Below are 22,330 nucleotides of genomic sequence, written 5' to 3'. Positions count from 1 at the left end.
TCCTGCTGCAACACCGGCACCCTTGCCTGTGAGCTACTTGGTGAATTTTACCTATGTTATTACAATGGAAAAATCACTTGATCTCAGCATCTCCTATGCATACAGTTGAACTAAAATAAGAAAGAGATTCTGTATTTCAAATATTTTATTGTTTGAGAGCCTCCCTGGGTGTATGGGCATCCATGATTCTTCCTGCCTCATATCCTGTGTCCACCGACCAAATGGGGGAAATTCCACCCAAATATCTGCCTCGTTGCTAGGGCTGGAGAAAAGGATTTGTCCATTCTCTGCCCACTTTGTTCTCTTGCAGAAGAAAGGGTGATGGTGGGTTGACCCCTAGATCACTGAGCAATTCCAAAGCAGACTCCTCTCCCCTCCTTCTCTTTGGATCCTCCTTTGCCCAGGTGGAAGGGCACTTGCATGGCCTGCATTCCTGCAGTAATGAGCAGGTGGGACTCTGCTCCCTCTAAGACTTTCTACCAACTACTGGCTAGGTAGACCAGATGGCTCCAGGTGAAGAGCTGCTCCTTTTCAGTTCAGATAGGAAGGAACAGGAAGTCCCTTTTCCTGCAGGTCTGCTGGACTCTGGCTCTTCCCACCCAGCAGTAAAGCTGGTGTAGCCCTTGATCCCACCTGAAGTTTGCTCCATCCCTCAACTGTTAATACCTGAAAGGAAGGTCCAGGGAAGGATGAGCAGCCTGAAATTTCAGTGCTGCATTTTTTTCAATTTAGGTTATTTGTTAGCCGCATGGATTCAAGGAAGCATTAGCTACACATAGTTTTCTGGCTAAAAAATATTCAGTTATTGTGTTTAGTCTTCAGGCAGGTCAACACAGCGTTGTTAATGTATTGTGTCACTGTTCATCCACGCTATACATCATCGTGTCATCGGGTCACGTGTTGCAATTTAGGAGGCAACTTTCCTATGAAACTGTGTGCCTGGCCTTCTGTTTTCTGCTCATCTTTTGTGTTGTTTTAATTTCTGTTGATTTGGATTTTTACTGAAGTCTGCCTCAGCACAGTGGTTTCTTTTGCTGAGACTGTTTATACATTGTGACAGTCTTATAATGGTATCTGATCTGTTATTCTCCCAGTTCCTTTAAAAAAAAGTCTTGTGTCTGCATTCAGTGCTATAGAAACAGAAGAATTTCTTGACAAAAATGGAAAACAAAACAAAAAACTCTTACGTGCTGGATGTCAGAAGATATTACATGCTTAAACATCACGTTCCCTCTCTGTTGCTCTCTGCTTGGTCCTTCCCAGCACATGTGCATGAATGCAGATGTGTACACAGAGGTACATACATATCCGTATACATGCACACACGCCTGTCTACCGACACACATGCATGCACACATTTTTGCAGGAGATGTCGAACCTTTTGCTGTTCCCTTTAATGTTCATGTCTCACTTTTCTTTCTTAAGAGAGAAGGTTTTCTTCCATCAGAGCATCTCTCTGAAATTAGCCCTGCGTTTATAATGCATGTAAAGATTTTTTTCCAGTGCTGGTCTAATGAAAAATGATATCCAAAATTAGCACTTGCCGCCTTCCAATTATCCCATTGCTCATGATTCTGTTATACCACAAGTAGTTATCTTCTTCCCTCCCCAGTAACTACATAAGTGGGCTGTGGTAATCTACTCTGAAACGAATGACCAGGCATGGTTAATTTAGCTATACATAGTTTTTAAAACATCAATTATTAAAAGGAGAATATCTGGTTAGTGTCTGTGGTCCTGATCACCGAAGGAGGCTCCAGATCCCTGGCACAGAGGAGGGTTGGAAGTTAGTTCTCCAAGAGCACGGCTTGTCTGAAAGCTGTGAGAGAGCCCAGGAGAGGGTCGGAAGGGGCTCCAGGGTTCAGGAGCACCAATCGCTTTCATGTTATTTTGGGGCTTGGATTTTCTAATGCTGACCCTGCTTTGTGCTCAGGCAAATAATAGGTCATGGCACTCACAAGCTGACAGCTGCCCTAGACTTGATGCACCCTAATCACCAATAATGGCCACACTTGCCTATTAATCTCTTTTCCACCAGCAAATAGAGATCAGGCAAAGAAGGAAGTCAAATCTAAATGGCCATGACTTAGATTGTTAAGAGGACAATTGAAATCAATGAATTCCAGACTTTGGGAAGCCCACTGGATTCCCAATGTACAAGAGACAGAAAGAAAGAGACCCCTGCAGAAGCCTTGGTGAGCACATTTGACCACAGGGCTGCTCCCACACTCTCTCCTCACGGGGACCTCCTGGTGGGAGCTTTTCACATCCTGCCCACGAGGACCACATGTCAGAGTGAGGGTGGGAGGGACCAAGCAAATTGGAAAACAGAGGAGCCAAAGTTGCAGGAATTGGTCAATGGCCAGCAGACCCGCCAATACGTTAGTTTCAGCGTTTCTAACAGCCCAGACCTCTCCGTGGAAACCCCATCGAGTCTCAGGTCGCTCAGGCAGCCTCCTGTTTTCCTTTTGGCTTTGGTCACAGGATGTCCCCTGAGGAACCCACATGATGACAGCGGCAGTTAGAGACCCTGCTCCTCATCTATATGGCCCGACCCTGCCCTGAGTGGCCTGGCCTTTGGGGCATAGCATCACAGCTGTGCCTCATATTTTTTTCTTTAATGATACGAAAACATTTTCACATAAATTGCCTAATTTGGGTCTCACAAAAACTCTATAAGGCAAGGCAGCTGTAATCATTTCTAGTTTATGAAGACAATAAACCCTGAGACATCAACCCTTTGACCCCAAGTGCACTGGGGCCTGGGGCCAGGAGTCCTGTGGTTCTGCCTGGGCTCCAGCACTGCTGCCTCAGGCGCCCTGGCTGGGGCTCCCCGTGACCTTACATGAGAGGGTCTGAGAGCTTGGGTGACTGGCCGTGGATGGCATGTGTGTCATCCTCTCAGAGAGGGCATGGTGGTGGCCATTATGTGGACACAGCTGCTTGGCCCCATGTCCAAGGGAGCACCGTGCGTCCCCAAAGGCCACTGTCTGTATCCATCCATCTAACCTTCTCCACTATGTGCAGGATGGGAATGGAGCCACTGGGGCCTCTGGCCTCTCTACCCTCACCAGGCAGCCCCACAGGAAAACGTGCTCCTCTGAGGACCTTCTCAGAGCCTTGCTTCTCTTCTCTGCATCCTCACTGGGAAGGAAGTTGCTCAGATGATTTTTTTAGGCTCTGGTGCCCTGATAAAAACCAGATGAAGAGTCTGCAAGTACGTTGAGCGCACCATAGCTGCTGCTCTGCGTCCCCCATGTTGTATTTTTCTTAGCTGTTCTGTTTTAGTGAGTCCCCTCCTACATATCCCTTTAGGGTGAAGTGCCTGCTCAGTAAGCTTTGGAAAGGCAGGATATTTTAGGCAGCCTGATAAAAGACTCTAATCGCCCCAGATTAATGCATTCATTCCTCGCCAATTGAAGGATTCATCAGGCGGAGGCTCCTCTGACGAATCTGCCCTGGGTAATGAAGCCTCCAGCAGCTGCTCCCCTGCATTGCTGGTAACCTGCAGAGGGGGCCTGAGAGGGAGCCAGGCAGACGGAGGCCAAGTGCAAAGGAAAGGAGAGTCTGGGCACCTCTGGCCCTGGAGGGAAGTTGTGGGAGCCAGAAGCAAGCTGCTTTTGGCCATGACTCTGCCTCTGCAGCAGGAACTGAGAAGCATCTGGTGAAGATGTGCCCAGGACGGTGGCAACTCAGATGGCACCACTGAGCCCTTAAAGGCTGGGACGTGAGGTTCACGGCAGACAAAGTGTCTCGGCTTTGAAAGTGAACCCCAATTGGGCAACCAGAGAAGAGTGTATGTGGGAGGAGCTTCCAAACAATTGCAGTCTGTGCCTCTAACTAACGTCTCTACACGGAAATTTCCAAAGACGGAAAGAGAGACGTAGAGCCAGAGAAAGTTAGGAGACATCCTAGGGATTGGCTAGCCCGGTGACTCTAGGGGCAGGCGTGTGATGTGTGATGGTGATTTTACCCTCCAGGGGACGTTTGGCAATGTCTGGAGACAGTCATTGCCAAATGGTTGTCCAGACTTTCAGGTGAAGAAAGAGAGATGCTACTGGCATCTAGTGGGTGAAAACCAGGGATGCTGCTCAGTATCCTGCAATGGACTGGACAGCCCCAACCAATAGAGAAGCATCCAGCCCCCAAGGTCAATAGTGCCAAGGTTGGGAAACTGGCTAGCCCAAACCTGTCCTATTGCAGGTGAGAAAGTTGAAGCAGGACAAAGGTGATGGGCACTGGGTTACACAGACAAAGGTTGGAGGAGCAGGCAGGGGGGCAGCCTGAAGTCTTTCTCTTTCATCACTGTGATGCTGCTAGAACCGGGAGCCCTGCTTTCCAATTCTGTGCTGATAAGTACTCTCAGAAGCAAAGTTGTTTCCTCTCCTTCTGGACCTCAGAGCACCCTTCCAGCTCACATCTCCAGTAAGGAAAATTCTATCGCCTGCCTTTATAAACACACGCCGGTCCCTACCCACTTTGGTCTAAGCAGATCTCTTCTGGGGGGCTAGCTTATAATCTTTGTTACGCATTTTAGAAGCTGATGGTACTGCTGATAAAAATAGGAATTGCCAGAGGAGCTAGCACCAGACGTTATGAGATGCTGAAGTGCAGTGTTGTAGCAAACAGTTCCCTGTGAGGATAGAAAGGAGACCCCACTGTGTACACATTACTGTATCTCACCATTATTAAACATTGATTCATCTCAGCAGGGGCCTGGGTCTGATTCCAAATGGGGGCCAGTGCATTAACTGGTGCTGATCTCACCTGGACCCCTGGCCTTGCACCCTTGGCTGTCTCTGCTGACCCTCACTCCTGGACTGACAGTGTAGATGGGAACCGAGTCCTTGCCCCCCATTTTGACTATAGAAATAAGCGTATATGAGTTTATATCTGGAGTCTAGGATTCCTGGGGTATGAGCACTATAGCTTCATAAAAAAAGAAGTCTGCCTATGATGAACGGTCATTACAGGGACTTAGATCCGTATCAGTGTCTGGAGCAATCGTAAACATTTCCCGGGGCCGGTGTTTGATGGTGGGGGGAAGTTTGCGGGGGTCGGAGAGGGTAGAAGGAAAGAGGGGCCACAGATAAGAACAAATATGCAAGTCCAGAGTGTGTGCTTAATGGAACTGAGATTTATTTTTCTGTGTGTCTTTCTAAGCCTCTAGATAGATCACAAAAAATACAGCCAGCCAGAAAAGAAATAGCCCAAATGTAATTTAAAGGCCAACTTTTTAACTAATACTTCAGCTTGGAGACACCTGTCCAGTGTTCCTTGAAGATGGGGAGGAGTATTAAAGTTACTGATTTATCCTCAGTAGCACAGACCTATTTTTAATGTATTGCCCACTGACAGGTTTTTGTTTAGCTTTTCCGTGCTACTCTACACACCCTTCTCTGTGAAAGCAGAGCAGCCCGTAGGCCATTGTTTTCTTTGATGTCCTGGTGCCTCAGAAGATGCAGAGCCTGGCCATCACAGAAGCACATCAACACTTTCTGTGGCTTCATAACAAGCAGCAAATTCCAAAATAGGAGATACAGCTGCCTTGCCCTCTGATTCACAACAGAGAGGTGTGTGTGCACACACAGGACATGTGTGTGGCTCCGGGGTGCGTGTGGCAGTAACAGGTTGTCCATGGAAACTTTTACCAGAAATATGACTTTTACTACCAGGGAGCCACAGGAAATATAAGTATGATTTGTTCAAACATATGAGTCAACAATCACTTGTTGTGTCCCTCCTGTTTGCAAGGAACCCTGCTCCACACTGGGGCACACAAAGGGGAAAGATAGAAAACTAAAGACATGATAGAGCTTTCCTTATGGGTCACATAGTCCAGCCAGGGTGCAATGTCCATGTACTGGCAATTACCAAGGCAGAATATGATGTGCTGTGTGGGAGGCCTTTTTTCAATTTATTTTACCCAAGTATAGTTGATTTACAATGTTGTGTTAATTTCTGTTGTACAGCAAAGTGATTCAGTTATACATACATATATACATTCTTCTTCATATTCTTTTCCATTATTGTTTATTGCAGGATATTGAATATAGTTAGCTGTGCTGTACATTCTCTATATGATAGTTTGCATCTGCTAATCCCAAACTCCAAATCCTTCCCTCCTCCACTCCCCTCCCCCTTGACAACCACAAGTCTGTTTTCTTTGTCTGTGAGTCTGTTTCTGTTTAGTAGATAAGTTCATTTGCATCATATTTTAAATTCTACATACAAATCATATCATATAGTACTTGTCTTTCTCTGTCTGATATACTTCACTTGGTATGATAATCTCTAGGTCCATCCATGTTGCTGAAAATGGCATTATTTCATTCTTTTTAACAGCTGAGTAGCATTCTGTTGTATATACACCACATTTTCTTCATACACTCATCTGTTGATGGACATTCAGGTTGTTTCCTTGTCTTGGCTATTGTGAGTACTGCTGCTATGAACATAGGGGTGCATGTATCTTTGAATTATGGTTTTGTCTGGATATATGCTCAGGAGTGGAATCACTGGATCCCATGGTAATTCTATTTTTAGTTTTTAAAGGAACCTCCATACTGTTCTCCATAGTGGCTACACCAATTTACGTTCCCGCCAGCAGTGCAGGAGGGTTTGTTATGGGAGTGTTTTGAACAAAGAACTGCAAGAGGATGAAGATTGGAGAAATTGATTCTGACCAAGAAAGTTCATGTCTTCAACATGCATGTACTGAGTCCCTGCCATGTGCAGGGCACTGCTCTGGGTGACAGAGATACAGAGGGGAAGGATGGAGTTTTGGTTCTAATGAGAAGAGATAAACAACAACACTAAATGCATAAATGAGAACTTCAGAGAATGGATAGGAGCCATAAACTAACTAAAGTAGATGCTGGCAGGGGGCAGGGAGCTCTTTAAGACATTGTGCTCAGGAAGGATGCAGAGTAGGTGACAACTGAAATGAGAACTGAGTGACAAACAAGTATCCACATGGAGATCTGGGGACAGAGCATTTCAGGGAAGGAACAGAAACTGCAAGGCCTGGAGGAAGGACCAGCTGGGCACCTTCCAGGGGCAGATGGCAGGTCCAGGGACTGGAGTTGAGTGAATTCTGGGCAAAGCAGTCACGCTAAGGTCAGAGCTCGTCAGGGGCCAGCTATGCTGAGTCTTCGAGACATGATGTGAACTTTGAGTATCATTCTAAGGGCAGCCAGCCTCCGTGAGAGGTTTTTAAACAGGGGATGATATGATTTGATTTCTGTTGTTGTGGTTTTTAATTAGTCCACCTGTGATGCAGAAAATGGAATGTAGAAAAAAAGAGAAGAGAATGTATCAAGACAGCATGAGGGTTATTTTTGAGACAAAGCCAATGAAACTTAATAGCTGGATATCGAAATTGAAGGAAAGGGAGAAATGAACGATTCCTATGTCTTTGTCCTGGACACTTAGGTAGATGATGGCGTCATTAACTAGGAGGGGACCATTAGGACAGGGAGATGAGGAATCTAGAACTCTACTTGGGACATGGTAAGTGAAATTGTCTATTGAACAATTAAATAAAGATAACAAGAGGCCACATTGCTCTCTTTCATTGAGTACATACTATATACCCGGTATTATTCTAGGCTCCTGTGTGTATGACCTCATTGAATCCCCAGGATAACCTGGAGGAGAAGGGGAAGATGAGGCTCTTTGTGCGCTGATCAATGTTATTCAGACACACACACATCTCTTGCAGCTCTTGTGCATGAGGGAGGATGTTGGCAAGGAGACCATATGGCTGTACGTCCAATAGTAAGTGGTCAGGCGCCCTCCTTCCCCACGTACCAGGAGAGGAGAGCTCCCCTCCTGAGTGGTGCCAGAGAGCAGACGGCCTCCTGTCAAGATTCACTGACATCCTGATGGGCCCACTTCCGCCTGCTGTGAGCTGATGAGGGAGAAAGAGAGTTATTGTCAAATTCCCAACTTGCCCTTTTTGATATAAAGTTCGCTTGTGATATTTTTTTAACTTGGGTTGCTAATGCATCTTGTTCTCCGGAGTGTGAGAGACCCAGCTTCTCGCGTAGCCTTTAATTAGTTTCTGGATGATGGCACTTCCACCGAGAAGCAACTGGTGGCGTCCCCCAGTCTCGGGGGGAGATAAAATAATCTAATAAAGACATTCAGTGTTTCTAGGTGATGTGTTTGACAAGCTTTGGATTAACAGGAGTCTTGTTGGAACTTTTTTTCTTTTTCCAACCGTGCTCCCTCCCTGGCCCCGGATCCCTGGCATTTCACAGGAGGATTCACAGAGCCAAGAACTTGTAGCTTCAAATAGACCAGCCCACGTCTCCAACCCTCATCCTAGAGGGGAAGAGGCTTCACCTTGATCTGTTCGCAGACCATAACCTTTATGAGGGATTTAGTGGCAATAAGACCTTGGAACAAAAACTCAGCTTAAAACCAACTGACAAGTTACTTTGCACAGCAGTGGGGCCACTTCCCCGGCTTCTGGATTCAAGGCCAGATAATGAGATGTTCCTTCCACTGGCCTTAATTATTTCCAAAGATGATGGTCACAGGGAGAGTGGGTATAACTCACGGTTTCATTTCGATGTCAGCAACATCGGTACTTGGATGGAGAGAGGCAGAAACTCCCCTCAGGGCTGTCCATCTTCCTCTGAACTTAACCTTGCAGGTGCTTAAGGGAAGGAAAAAGGTCTGTGGAAGAATTTGGACCACACGGTGGTCAAGGCAGGATGGGGAGGACCCTGCGGCCACCTTCCCGCTGCAGTCAGCACAATTCCCTGCTACACATAGTTTTATAGCTTGTGCTTGAGCGTATAACTACCAGTGCTTTTAGGCAATTAAGAATTAAAGTGCTGGTGATGCCATCAAGGCAGCTGAGAATGGAAGTGATCATGGCACTGCTGGCAGCCAGCAGATTGACAGCCTGGAGATGCCAGCTTCTGCAGAGCTGGGCGCAGGGCCCCCGGGAGGCAGGGGGTCCATCCCTGCCCTGCCCCATTGCCCCTTTGCCTCCATCTGACCTGGATGGGGCCAGCCTGGAGAAGGGAGTGATTGGAACCTGCTCTCCTGGGCAGCTCTTAAGGGCAAGAGGAGAGTCTGAACAAAGAGGATCATTGCCAGGAGTCCAGGAGATTATGGTGACATGTACAGGCACATTTGCATATTGTTTACTCGCAGCATGGCCACATGTGAAGTTCATCCCGGGGTCTGGTGACAGTGCTGACTATTGTAGAAAGACCTTTCTTCTCTCCACAAAGTGGGTTTCTGAGCAGAAGCAAGAACATCGAAGGGGCAGAGTTAGTGAACATCTTCCAGAAGGGGGAGAAAAATGACCCCTGTTGAAAATGCTGTGGCAGCGTAAGAATCATAGGATCTAAACCTGAAGTATGTAAAGGGTCCCTGTAGCTAAGGCCAAGGCTGCCCTGGGGGGCCCAGCAGTGTGTCCTGAGCCAGATATGGGCTGGTCCTCCTTTCTCTGCAGATCTTTGGCAGCTTGTGCAAAAAGTCTGTCTGGAGGATGGGGTCTGGGATACGGTATGAGCGGCAGCCACACTTGGGTAGCTGTCCTTAACTGGCCCCTCTGCTTTCATGGGCATCAGCTGCGTGCCTGCTGTGGAAAGTGTGACCCACTGGAAGATGCCAGATGCCAAGGCAGAAAAAGAATCTGCTGTAAGAGGCCTGGGGGCAGGGCCTCCAAGCATATGAGGAGGCTCTGACTGCTGGGGCCAGCAGGAAGAGACAATTCCTGGTGAAAAGAAATTAGAAACAGGAGGGAGCGGAAGCATCTTACCAGCCTCTACCTCTGAGATGGTGTGAAGAAACCTTGTTCTAGGTGTGCTGTCAGGAAATCCTGGTCAGCCCTTCTAGGTTGGCTTTCACAGCAGACAGTGATGCAGTTGACCTTGAATTGACTGGACTCTGCGTTATCTCAATCGCAGCAGTATTCCTCTGCAGCGTGGTTAGCAGTTCACTATGTGCTTTCAGTTATAGGACATATTTCATTCGATCCCAAAACCCTGTAGGCAGAGCTTAGGTCTGAGATCTGCCACTTCCTAGTTCACTGGCTTTGATCAGTTTAGGAGCTGGTGACAGCCTCAGTGTTCTGGATTAAATAGGAAAATAAATGGGTGGTATCTAGTACTTATTAGGTATATGACAAACATTAATTCTCTTCCATGAGGAATAATAAAAAAGTAATATTGCCCTGGGTTTCTCCTTTTTATTTTTATTTTTTCAATTTTTCTTGTGAAATCATGTAGGTGAATCACATTCTTAACTGATTCCATTTTTTGTACCATCATTTTCATTTCTGAGGACCCGTTTGTGTACATTTTAGTTGATTTTTGTAGGGACACTTTGTTAAAGGATCTGCAGTCTGCCTGACTTCCTGTATGAGGACCTTGGGTTAGCTGCATTATGTCTCTGAGTTTCAGGGTCTTTACTACACAACGGGGGACATGCCTGGGAGCTACCAAGAGGATTGAAAAGGAAGCAGCAGATGTTAAGCCCTGGCCAAGCGCTCGGCATACAAGGTGTTCATGGTCCTTCCCGCACCATCCCGTCTCTCCTCCTTTTGTGAACTGGTCCCTAGAGAGCTGGCGCAGATCAGGGTGTGGAGCAGGAAGCCAGTCCCGTGCCTTCAACCCAAAGCAGGCACCATCACACTAGAGCTGGAAAACAGTTCGCCCTGTCTGGATATCGTGATTAGCAGTAATTACCTTACCTCCCCACATTAGACAATTGATAAAGAGAGCATTCTTAGCAATTTCTAGGTTGTTGCCAAATATAACGGAGCACTCATGGTGACAGGTCGGTTGCTGTGAAATTCAGTTTCTGCCAATGTGCCCAGAAGCAGGGGAGCGTGCAGTGGGGCCTGCACGTGTTTACCCTCCTCTGCTACGTCTCTATCAGAGATGACCAAACTGGGTCAGGGAGCAGAGCTCATAAAAGCGTCCACATTTCAGCTGATCCTGAAAGGAACAAATTCCGAACTTCAGAAGCAGTGGTTTATGACTAATCCCGAATAAATCACTAGCTTTTCTCCCCAGGCTTCCTGGTTTTCCCTGCAAACACGAATGGTTTTAATATGGAGAGAGAGAGAGAGAATGAGATGTAAGAAATGACAAAATGATTCTGGTAAAAGAAATAACAACCCGCCTGAGGCTGTGTCATCATGGAGTTCTCTGCATTTTCAGACTCTAATTTGGGCTTTGGAATATCTGGAATCTAACCTTTCCCTTCTGGAAAGCGGAGACAGCAGGCACAGTGCTGGCTGGGGGGAGGGTCCTCTTGCAAATCCCTATCCCACACTACCTCCTGTGTCCTCACTTCAAGATGCTATTTATCTCGGAACCGCTAGCACATCTGAAGAAGTGGTCAGCACCCACTTGGGGGGCTGTCCAACCCATCTCAGTCTCTAAACCCAAGCACCACCCCCTGCCCGGCACTGTACCTAACGTCTACATTTATCCTCCTCGTGGTCTCTAGAGATACATGTTTTTAGTAATAAATCACATTTGAATAGTATTTTATGTTTAAAATGTGATTTCTCACAGTTTGATCCACAGAACATGTGTTTTAAAAAGGCAAGATAGGTATTGATATAATTAAAATAATTGGAGAGTTAAGTGATTTACATGAGTTTATACAGCTAGTAATTGTCAGGTCTGGGCTTAATGGTCTTCTGATGCAAAACTTGGGCTTCTATCGAAAGACATCTGACATATTCCACAATACTGGAATATGTGTCCTGTTATACAAATATTTACCTTGGGAAGTAGGAAGAAGGGGAGAAGGAAGGAAGAAAGGACAGACTGACTAGTCTTTTCAGTCAAAATAAGCCAAAGAAACACCTCACCTCTCAGTGGACTCTGCAGTGGGATTGATTGATCGTTTCTCTGTCATGATATGGAGACAACGAGGACCCCTGGTTGCAGGAAGCAGCAGCTACAGCTCTGCCTCAAGTGCAAGCCCCCGGGAGGCTGTGTCCCCCTGCTCCAGTGCACAGTGAGAGGACGATGGGCAGGAGGAGGTTGATTAGGAAGTGCCTGTGATAGAACAGGGAGGATGACAAGATAGCCATGCAAATGCTGCAAGCTCCAAAAATATATTGATGAAATTCTCCCACCCACTCTCCTGATAGAGAACAATGCTATATAGAAATGACAGGGAGGGCTCCCCTTTCCTAGAGGCACTGTGGGCAGACGGGTGGTCACATGGAGGAGCAAAGCAGGGTGCCCCATGTGGGAGGGTGAGTCAGCAAGACCCCAGACCCAGAGAACCCCACGCTGGGTGTGTGCACTCCACTGCACAAACTCTGTATGGAGAGAATGCATTTGGGATCAGACATAATCTGCCTTCTGGTCCCACCTTCAACACTTGCTATCTAGATAACCTGGAGCACATCACTAAAAGCTCATGAAGCCTTAGTTTCCTTATCTGTAAATTGGAATAATTATGGTACTGCCTCATAGGACTCTTGTGAGATTAAATCAAAAATGAAGTCAAACTTCCTGTAAAACATCTAATGCACAACAGAAGTTCAGTCTCAGTGCATATGTGTAAATCGTTCGTTTCTGTCTTTTTTAATGTATGCATCCGTGATTCAATATGAATTTGTTCTCTTTCTAACCCATCTATCCCCTGATGAAAAAAAGAAAACAGCCTGAAACTACGATTTTCAGTTGCATGTCCTCGAACGCTTCCTTGACCTCTCTAAACAGATGTATCCTCATCTGTAAAATGTGGGAAGGGTTAGGTTTATTGTTACCAATGTGTCTCCATTTGCCTAGAACTTTTCTGCTTTTAGCACTGAAAGTCCTGTGTTCTAGGAGACTCATTAGTTCCTGGTAAACCAGGACAGTTGGTCTGCTTAGAAATAATAGCTATTTGTGGGGTTAATGCAGAGGTAAGATAAAGTGAGGATAATATATGTAGAACACCAGTTATACAGCAGGTATTTAATAAATAGTAACCGTTGACATTATTATACATGCCGAGAGTCTTCAAGGGCTTTTCAAAGATGTTGAAGTTTAGTCATTTCAATGTACCTGCATTTCCATACAGCCTTGTCAAAACACTCTCGTTTATTCATTCAAAAACTACGTGTTGAACACAAACTGTGTTCAAACATCATGGTGTGTGCAGAACACTTCAGTGAACAAGACAACCAGCTGGGCTTACATCTTACTTGGGAGAACAGACCATATGCAATGATCTGGTATGGCGAGTTCTACTTCTTCTACTTTGGGAAAGATGGTCAAGGGAGGCTTCATGGAGGAGCCAAGATTTAAAGAACAAGACAGACCCAGCCAGGTAAAGAGCAGGGAGAGAGGAAAATATAAAGGACCAAAGAATGGCTGGGTGTTTCAGGAGGAAAGGAGGCCAGTGGAGTGGACATTCATGCAACAGGTTATGGACCCAGGCCTGGGTGTCTCTGTGGGGTCTGGATACCAGGGAAGTCGAGGGTATTCCAGATGGCTCCTTTTTTCCTGTAAAGGCAAAGGTCCCAAGGCCTTAGCTGTGATGCAGCCCTTGCTGTGAAACTGTCCCGAGCCGCCATGGGCATCTCAGATCTCCACTGCAGAGAGGTGGCACGTGGCGGGGGTGACGTGCCACCAGCAGCAAAGGCAGCATCTGGGATGCATAGATCTGCCCGTGTCCTGCAGAGGAAACTGGTCCAAGCTGCTTCTGTGCATCCTCAGCCCCACAGGACCGTGAAGGGCTTAATAAAGCATCTTAATTTGGTTTTAATAGGATATCTACTGTGTGCTAAAAACAGCAAATTGCTATTTATTAATGACATAATTATTAGAACTTAATACCTGGGCAGTGGAGGCTACATGAAGAGTGGGGAAGTTCCCTAGAATACTGTTTTAATAATTATGTTATTTAATTATTTACACATTTGAATTAAAATTCAATAAGAGCCAGATTAAACCTTAACATAATATATTAAATGTGGAATTCTATCCAAAGAGTGTGGCTCAGGGGACCTCTGCCTTTCTTTCCAAACATAACCTAACCACTTCTTGATCTCTCTAGATTCAGACCTCAAACGTCAGCAGAGACGTCGCATCCATCAGTGTGGAAATAAGCTGAAGGCCTTTTTTAAGGAACCTGGGGCTCTTCGCAGATTTCAGGCTCACCCAGAGCTTAGGCTGTGTGATCCCAGCTGCCAACAGCATAGTTCTGCCAACCTATTGGTCCCTTATCATCACCCTCAGCTTGTCTAAAACAGAATCCAATTAATGTTCTCCCCTGAAGACACTATTTATATAATGTAAGGGATCTGCCAGCTCAGCCATCCAGCTGCCGTGAAACAAAATGGCTTTCACGTTCGACTCCGTGCTCCTGAACCCCCATCCAGGCAGCATCAGGCACTGGCAGCTTGTCTTTGGTGTTGCTTTCAAGCCCATCCTTTTCTTTCCACCCTTACAGAGCCCAGGCTTTAACCCAGGCCTTGAATATCACTCGCAGAAATTGATTTCTCTGACTCCAATTTCTGTCTACCCATTCCCTCTGACACACTGTTACCAAATTATTTTGCTTAAAGTACACACACACACACTATACAGTATATATAGTATTCCTTTTTAAATTTTTAAAATATTTGTATGGGAGTATAGTTGATTTCCAATGTTGTGTTCGTTTCAGGTGTACAGCAAAGTGAATCAGTTATACATACACATATATCCACTCTTTTTTAGATTCTTTTCCCACATAGGTCATTACAGAGTATTGAGTAGACTTCCCTGTGCTGTACAGCAGGTCCTTGTTATCTTTTTTATATATAGTAATGTGTGTATGTCAATCCCAATCTCCTTTCTTTTTTAAACAATTTCAAATGTTTGCCATTGCCTGTAGGATAGAGTTCAAACCCAGGAAGGGCCTGGCCACTCAGGCTGGTCCATAATCTGGCTCTAGTTTACCTCATCGACCTTGTACCGCATTCTTCCTCGAGTCAGTTAGAATGTATCCACTTTCCGTTCTGTGCTGACATGACATAACATGTCTGCCAAGCACACAGAGTACTAATACTCACTTATTGGATACTTCACATCGCTTAGAGCTTCTGTAAGTGCATTTCATAAACTTACCCCTAAATCCTCAGAAGAACCCTGTAAGATCCATGCTGTTGGCTTCATGACATGAGGACATGAGGCACAGAGAGGTGAGGTGACTGGGGCAAGGCAGCCCAGCTTGAACATAGTAGCGCCAGGATCTGGACCACTGTTCTCCATCACCTCCGGTGCTGAGTAGACGTTGCATCCTTACAGGCATTTTGGGTTTCTGTCTTCCCATCTGTGCCCATGCACTTCTGTCCCACTTGAAGCAGCTTCCCTTCCTCCGCCGACATGGCCGTTTCTCCTTTGTTGGTACCCAGACTAGACGCTGTAGCGCAGGAGAAGCCATGCCGACACCGCTACTCGCTGTGATCCTCCCTCTCACTAACTCAGTGAACTTAGTGTCTGCACCAGCCTTCCAGCGTCCGATCACACACAACCCTGCAACACTCTGGGATGTTTACATGCCCTGTTTCCCCAAACAGATCGTAAGTTCATAGAGACCCCGCAAACTGTGTGCATTTCTGCATGTCATGCACATACCCAACCCGCCGTGTGTATACAGCAGGTGTTCCCTCAGTGTTTGTTGAGTGACTTTTGGCCCTACCTCCTCCAGTAGCTATTCTTCCATTAATAATTATGCCCGGCCACCAAGTGTCTTAATAATAGTATTTTTCTAACATCACCTCCTTTGCCTAGAATGCCTTTCCTCCTCAGAACTGATTAATTTTTACTTGTCTTCTGGGGCTTGTCTTAGATGTCTCATATCCAAGGCTCCTTCCTTGACATCCATCTCCAGGCAAGCTAGGGTGTCTCTCCTCTGCCTTTCCTCAACACCTTATCTGTCCTTCTATGTCACAATACATTAAAGCAGTTTGCTTCCATTCCTGTTTTTTGCATCTCTAGAGTGTGGACTCCTTGAGGACAAGCACTGTGTCTTTTTCGTGTCATGCCCTTAAGGCTAAGCACAACACCAGTATATGGAAGTGCCCAGTGAATACTGATGAACGCGTAAATGAATGAATGTGTGATTGAATGAATGAAAACAAAGCAGCCCTAGTATGGTTCTAACAGCCTGCATGATGACACGAGGTAAGATGCAGGATGTAGCCATGGAAACAATATAAAAATATAAGTAGCCCTATCTCAGTGGGCCAAAATTTTTTCATGAACATGGACTAGCTAAGACCACAGTGCATCCTTGTCAATTCAGTTTAATTTTAAATATTGACAACGTGTTAGAAGCTGCCACCTAGAAGATGATACTTCTAATCTCCTAGCATCTTAGACACTGTGTTAGTTTGGGTCTGGTAATTGGGATTGTACCTCTGGTCAAACCACCTCAGCTCTAGGCTGTGAATGGTTTACCTTTCAATTTCATCTAGAGGGCAATTTGCCACCTTCATGCTATACTCTGAGGCAGGATTGAAAGGCCAGCAAGCATTTCACCAACTTCAACTTCGTGAGTTGGGTATGTTCCAATTGTTAGTGGAGGGAGACAATTCTAGATGATTCTTCCAAGCATGAGGTGTGATTGTCTCATTTGATATACTCACTGTGCTGACAGCTTGGCCCAAACTACCTTCTCTTCTACTTGGGGACAGTCCATTGTTCTCTAGTGTATGATTAGCAGATTAGCTATCATGTAAGAAGCCAGGAAAATGAACTCCCAGTAAGCCCTTCCAAAGCAAGAATAATTCATTACCCAGCCTGATTTCCACTTAAAATGTGCTTTGAGCACACTTCTAACTACAAACCCTAAATCACCCTGTGTTCACAAAGTCCATCATTTTTTATTTTATTGCGTGGCGTTGGTGTGACATAATCCCTTGCAGAGCATCTCGGAGTGCTTTACAGATCAATAAATTACTTACCTGCGGAGTTGAAGCGATGTCTGCAAGGCCAGCACAGTCATTCTGCAGGCAGCCCGTTCTCCGGGAAACAGGCAAGGCTGTGTGATTGCCAAGGGTGGGCAGGATCAGGGCCAGGCAAATGTATGGCTCGGGGGTGGGGGTTCAAGAAGTAAAAGTCCCAGTTAAAACTCTGTGAATAAAATACATCACATCTAAATGATTCTAGAACTTAGAGAGCTTAAAAATTTGGATCCTTCAGATAGTCAGCAAATCAAGTGTTCGGTCATTAACTCATCCAGTATCTTTCTTTCCTGGAAGGTTCAGTCTAGCTTTTAAAATGATATAACCATAAATTGCAATGCTATGTCTTAGAATTCCCAGGTCTTAGAGCCAATGGTCACTCCTCAGCCCTGGCCACGTGAACCTTCCATTGTGTCTCTCCTGCCATATACCTGTGAGAGTGCAGGTATATGTGTGTGCAAGGGCGTACACACACAGAGAGACATACACACAACTGCCTCTCTACCCAAAACTCCATGCATATTTAAGTCTAAAAATGATTAATTGGTGCTGGCTTTATGCAAGGTACGGTATTGGAGACAGCAGAAAATAAAAAGATGAGCAAGGCTCTTGTGCAGTACCTTATACTATGATGATTTACAGCTGAAGGGAAAGATGACACAAGGTAACATAAGCCCATTTATTTTAATGCTATGGAGGAGGCTCTGGGGTCCCTAGGAAGGAGAGGCCGCATCCCCTTGGACATCTGGAAGACCTCGTGGAAGGGGTGCCAGCTCACCCAGGCCTTGAACGATTCCAGTCAGTCTAGACAGTTGGAGAAAAAGGCTAAGAGACCAAAACCAGCAGCAAGGGCTTGGGGCTCAGGAAACAAAGTCCAACACATGCTTGTTAATGAGTGTTCCTGGTTGGGTGGAGTGTGGAAGTGGATGGGAAATCGATTTTCAGGAGGAGAGAAAGGAACAAGGGCTAAGAGAAGCTATCTGCATGACACCCTCCCCCGCTTTCTGGAGGAGAAAAGCAAACACAATCAGGAGTGAGTGATGAATGGTGCCAGGATAGGAAAGACCAGCACAGAAAGTTCCAGCCAATCTGATTTTCATGTGAGGGTCACGCTGTGGCCTTGACCTCATCCAGGGAATAAGGGCGATGGTCAGCTTACCTGGGGCCTCCTGCAGGTGAGATGGCACTGTGTCCTTGGGGATAACGGGTCCTGGAATGGCACATGGGGGTGGCTCAGAGGCATGCTGATTCAAGGCTAAGAGATTCAAGGCTAAGAGATTCAAGGCTCAGAGGCATGCTGATTCAAGGCCTAAGAGAACCAGATGGAGGGTCCCCGTAACCTGTGAAGAACTAATGTGTCAAAACCAATGTCGGTAGAACTGAAATGACACGTGTTAATGGCCTGGTTCTAAGGTTGTTACAAACGTGTAGCTGGTTGGAGAGGTGGCTCCCGTGAACAACCATTATAATTCCATCCTGTTAATATTTGTTGAACTTTTACTATGGATATAAATGTAACTAAGACCTGGCTCAAGTCATCAGAAAGCTCATGGTCTAGGAGGTGAGAGACACTAGGCAAATAACCACAGCACAGTGGGATAAGGGCCAAGAATTGGAGTTTTGGGGGCCCAATAAATGACACCCTTACTTTATAAACCAACTGGCAGAAAAGACAAATGAGTAGTTGTGTGCGAACCAAACACCACATTTGCTAGTGGTGAACATGATACTGGAGAATTGGGCTTAGATGTGCAGCAACAATGAGCTTCTAGCTCTGAGCCCCGAGATGAGACAGGTGCACACTGCTGGCTGTGCTGTGGGATATACCTATCCCCGTGGGATGCTGTGCTGTAAAACATAAATGTGAAAGTGCACAATATAACCTAGCTTCCTAAGGAAAGCCTAGCTCCAACACAAAAGACTAAACGAAGTTGGGGGATTCTGTCCCCAAATCTACAATTGAGATGAACCCCATCATTGCTTGGGGGGATTAATCTAAGACACTGAGAGAAAGAGACCACGTCTGTCATGTGTGATTGACTCCCCTTCAGGTGCACATAACATATCTGGGAGCAGGATCTCTGAGTTGTGCAGGAGGCCAAGGGGTAGGGGTAGGGAAAGCTGTGACACAGTGGGTCTAAAGGGATGACTGGGAGTTTCCCAGAAAGGACAGAAGGAAGAATATCGATTCCAGATGCAGGCTGATCAGGAAGGACATGATGAGTTGGGGGTGACAGTGGGGTAAGTAGAGGTGGAATCACTGGAAATATCAGTGGAAACGGGTTGGGGCTTGATTCCAAAGGGCCTGGTGTGCTAGGATGAGGGGCTCAGGTGTTCTCAGGTGGGCATTAGGAGTGGTTGGAGGTGTTAGGCAGAGATGCGATATGATCAGAATTGCATCCTATAAACATGACGGTGATGCTGTGTGGAGCAGGAGTCGGAGGTGGGTGGGGGTGAAAGTGGAGACAGGAAGAGGGCGGAGGCTAGAGCAGTTCCTGCAGGGCTGCAGTGGAACCATCCCTTACAGACCCTCTGCCATTGTGTTTCAATAGGAGGAAATAGGCGCTGAAGTCCAAGGGAGACATTTCTTTCACGTGTAAGGCGATTCCTCTGATTCCTCCTCATTGACTCTATAGCCCCTGCATTTCCGTCCCTGGGTTATTCTGCCAACTACCATTTGAAGACAACAAAGAAATGTTTCAGCAGGATTTTAATTTTCCTTCTACCTGTTGTGTCTCCACAGTATCTCCCAAAATTGTAGAGATTTCTTCTGATATCTCCATCAATGAAGGCAACAATATCAGCCTCACCTGCATAGCAACGGGTAGACCAGAGCCCACTGTTACTTGGAGACACATCTCCCCCAAAGGTAAGAGAAGTAGTTTGGTGTATCATGTCATGAGAGGAAGTGGGAGAATCATTGGCCGTGGCAGGAGGTTATGGTGCTGGTGACTTGGTCCCAAGAGTCCCACATTCTTGGTGGCCTGATAACAAGATGCTCATGGCTCTGCAGGGAATATCGGTGTTCTCGATGCAAGACAGGCATATCCTCTAAGATTTCAGAAATCACACCGGAGGATCTCTCCAATCCCTGGGAAATTAATCCCAGTTGTTTTTAGGTGGAATGGTGGTAAGATGTTCTGGGCGTTTCCTGGTCATGTTTGATGGTGGAGGAGTCAGCTCAGTGTTGGTGGCATTGTTGCTGGCTGTTGTAAGAGAGAGAAAAGACAGACACACAATGATGGATGAGAGCTTGGAATGGCCATATTCCTAAGAGGAAAATTTCCAAGTCCATGCTGCTTCAACAGTACCAAATATCTGGTCCCTAGGCCATTAGTCCTTTTGTGGTTTTCTTGTTGTTCTACTCTAATTAATCCTAGATAGCAAATATAACTTAATGTGTGACTCAATTGCAAAATTCACTTTGTCTAAACACCTAGATGTTTTGTAGACTGGACTAAGTGTTGTGTTGTGCTTTCATGGATTGAACGTTCAACTTAGAATTTAAGGCAAGATGCCATTTATTATTAAGCTAGCTTTTATGCAAGGTACATTACATTATTTCATGTGTTCTTAACTGTCTACTGAGTGCCTGGAGATATAGCGATGAACCAGAACAGACAAGCCCCTGCTCTCATGAGCTCACATTCTCACAAGATGAATAACCAAAATAATAATATTAATAATAGGTGGTGATAAGGATGAGAAATATGGAGCAGGATACATTGAAAGAAGGACAAGAGGTTTGGTCAGGAAAAGGCCTTTGACAAGGTGACATTTGAGCAGAGACCTGAAAAAAAATCCTTAACTTCACTGCTTATATCTGGCTAACATGAAATATACTTATGTAAGTATGTGTATATATATATATATATATACACATATGTGTGTGTGTGTGTTCATGTGTATATGAAGATAAGTGCATTACTCAGACATGCAGGGTTGAAGATGCCAAAGAAGAGATACACACTGCTATAAAATAGATAAACAACTAGGACCTGCTGTAGAGCACAGGGAATGGTATTCAATATCTTGTAATAAACTATAAGGGAAAAGAATCCGAAAAAGAATGTATATATATAGAACTGAATCACTTTGTTGCATACCCAAAAGTAACACAATATTGTTACTCACTCATACTTCAATAAAAGTAAAAATAAAGTTGCTAAAGGCACCACAGGGGTGGTTTGCCGGGTGTTGCAGGCTGAGTCCCCCTAAAGCAGACCCTGAGAAGGTGACTGGCGAGCAAGAAGTTTATTGGAGGTGCCTTTGGGATTAACTGTGAAAGGGGAGGGAGGGAGCCGGGGTTGGGCCGAGGGAGAGGTTAAGTTGCGATGCTGTCCAGGGGAACATCTCTGCTGACCCTGTGGGGCACTCTGAAGATGGGATGAATTGTCCTCTATTGAGATTATGGGGGTGGCCTTTTATAGCAGCACAGCCGTTGGGATTAGGGAATTTGAGCTGTCCCCAGAAGGGCTGTGACCTGGGCCAGGTGTCTCTCTTCATATGAGACGGTCCCCATGAGGCACTGCAGCCAAGGGCTGTCTCTCTACCCCCTGGGGCAGGCGTCCTCCATTCCCGAAGAAGGCAGTGCATTGCAGGGTCCACTACACCTGGACATTAAAAACATCAGTTGAAAGCTATGCATGGGCCCTGGATACCAATTCCCTCTCTCAGGGTGACAATCTGCCCTACAGAGGTTTTCAGAGGAGGGGTGAGGTTTTCAATGTGTTTGGCCTGAAACCCTGGGAGCTGTCCCTTGCCACCGCTCCTGACACCACCACCATGAGCAAAGGAATCAGAGAGATGCTTGAGTTTCTGCCAATCTCTCAATTGAGAATAACCTTACACGTGGACTGGCCCACCACCTGGGAGGAGGCTTCACTGTGCATGAGGTCATTGGTGATAGGACATGGCCCTGGGGCACATCCCAAGGAGGGACATCCAGATGCACAGATTTTCTGGCCCCTGGTGCACACGTTCATCACTGCTTAATGCCAGGTCCTCAGTGCCGCTAGACACGAGGGTGGTCTGTGCCTTTAGCATCCCCAGCATATTCATCATCCCAGGCACATGGACTTTCCTTCTGTCAGGAGGCACCTCGCCCTCCGTCCCGCGAGTCCTGTCTGTCTCCCGCTTCATGTTTTTCCTCTTCCCTCCTCTGGCCCTGCAGCTCTTTGTCCTTCTCTGTGTGCTTTTCTTCCCTTCCCTTCCCTTCCCTTCCTTTCCCTTCCCTTCCCTTCCTTTCCCTTTCTCTTTTTTCCTTCTCCTCTGCCTCCTCTTTTTGTCTTGCCCTTTCATGCTTTCTCTTTTGTTCTCTGCTTTCCTTTCTCTCACAGCCCCTGCACGTCCCCCTTCCATTTTGTTTCATCCCACATTGTCATTCTTTTTTCTCTC

At 46.1% G+C, this 22,330-nt stretch overlaps 1 protein-coding gene across 5 annotated transcripts in view; it reads left to right on the top strand.

Annotated features, from left to right (window-relative positions):
• NTM (neurotrimin) overlaps positions 1-22,330 on the top strand; it is a 926,305-nt gene that overhangs the window by 789,614 nt on the left and 114,361 nt on the right. For all 5 annotated transcript variants that reach the window (XM_057749998.1, XM_057749996.1, XM_057749995.1 and 2 more), the window contains one exon: positions 19,677-19,802. In XM_057749998.1, the coding sequence (XP_057605981.1) occupies positions 19,677-19,802 (126 nt within the window). The remainder of the gene's footprint in view (positions 1-19,676; positions 19,803-22,330) is intronic.

This window comes from Hippopotamus amphibius, chromosome 9, assembly GCF_030028045.1.
Source record: "Hippopotamus amphibius kiboko isolate mHipAmp2 chromosome 9, mHipAmp2.hap2, whole genome shotgun sequence".
NCBI classification, from domain to species: Eukaryota; Metazoa; Chordata; class Mammalia; order Artiodactyla; family Hippopotamidae; genus Hippopotamus; species Hippopotamus amphibius.
The sequence above is the reverse complement of the archived record's forward strand: the minus strand, read 5'-3'. Positions and strand labels throughout refer to the sequence as shown.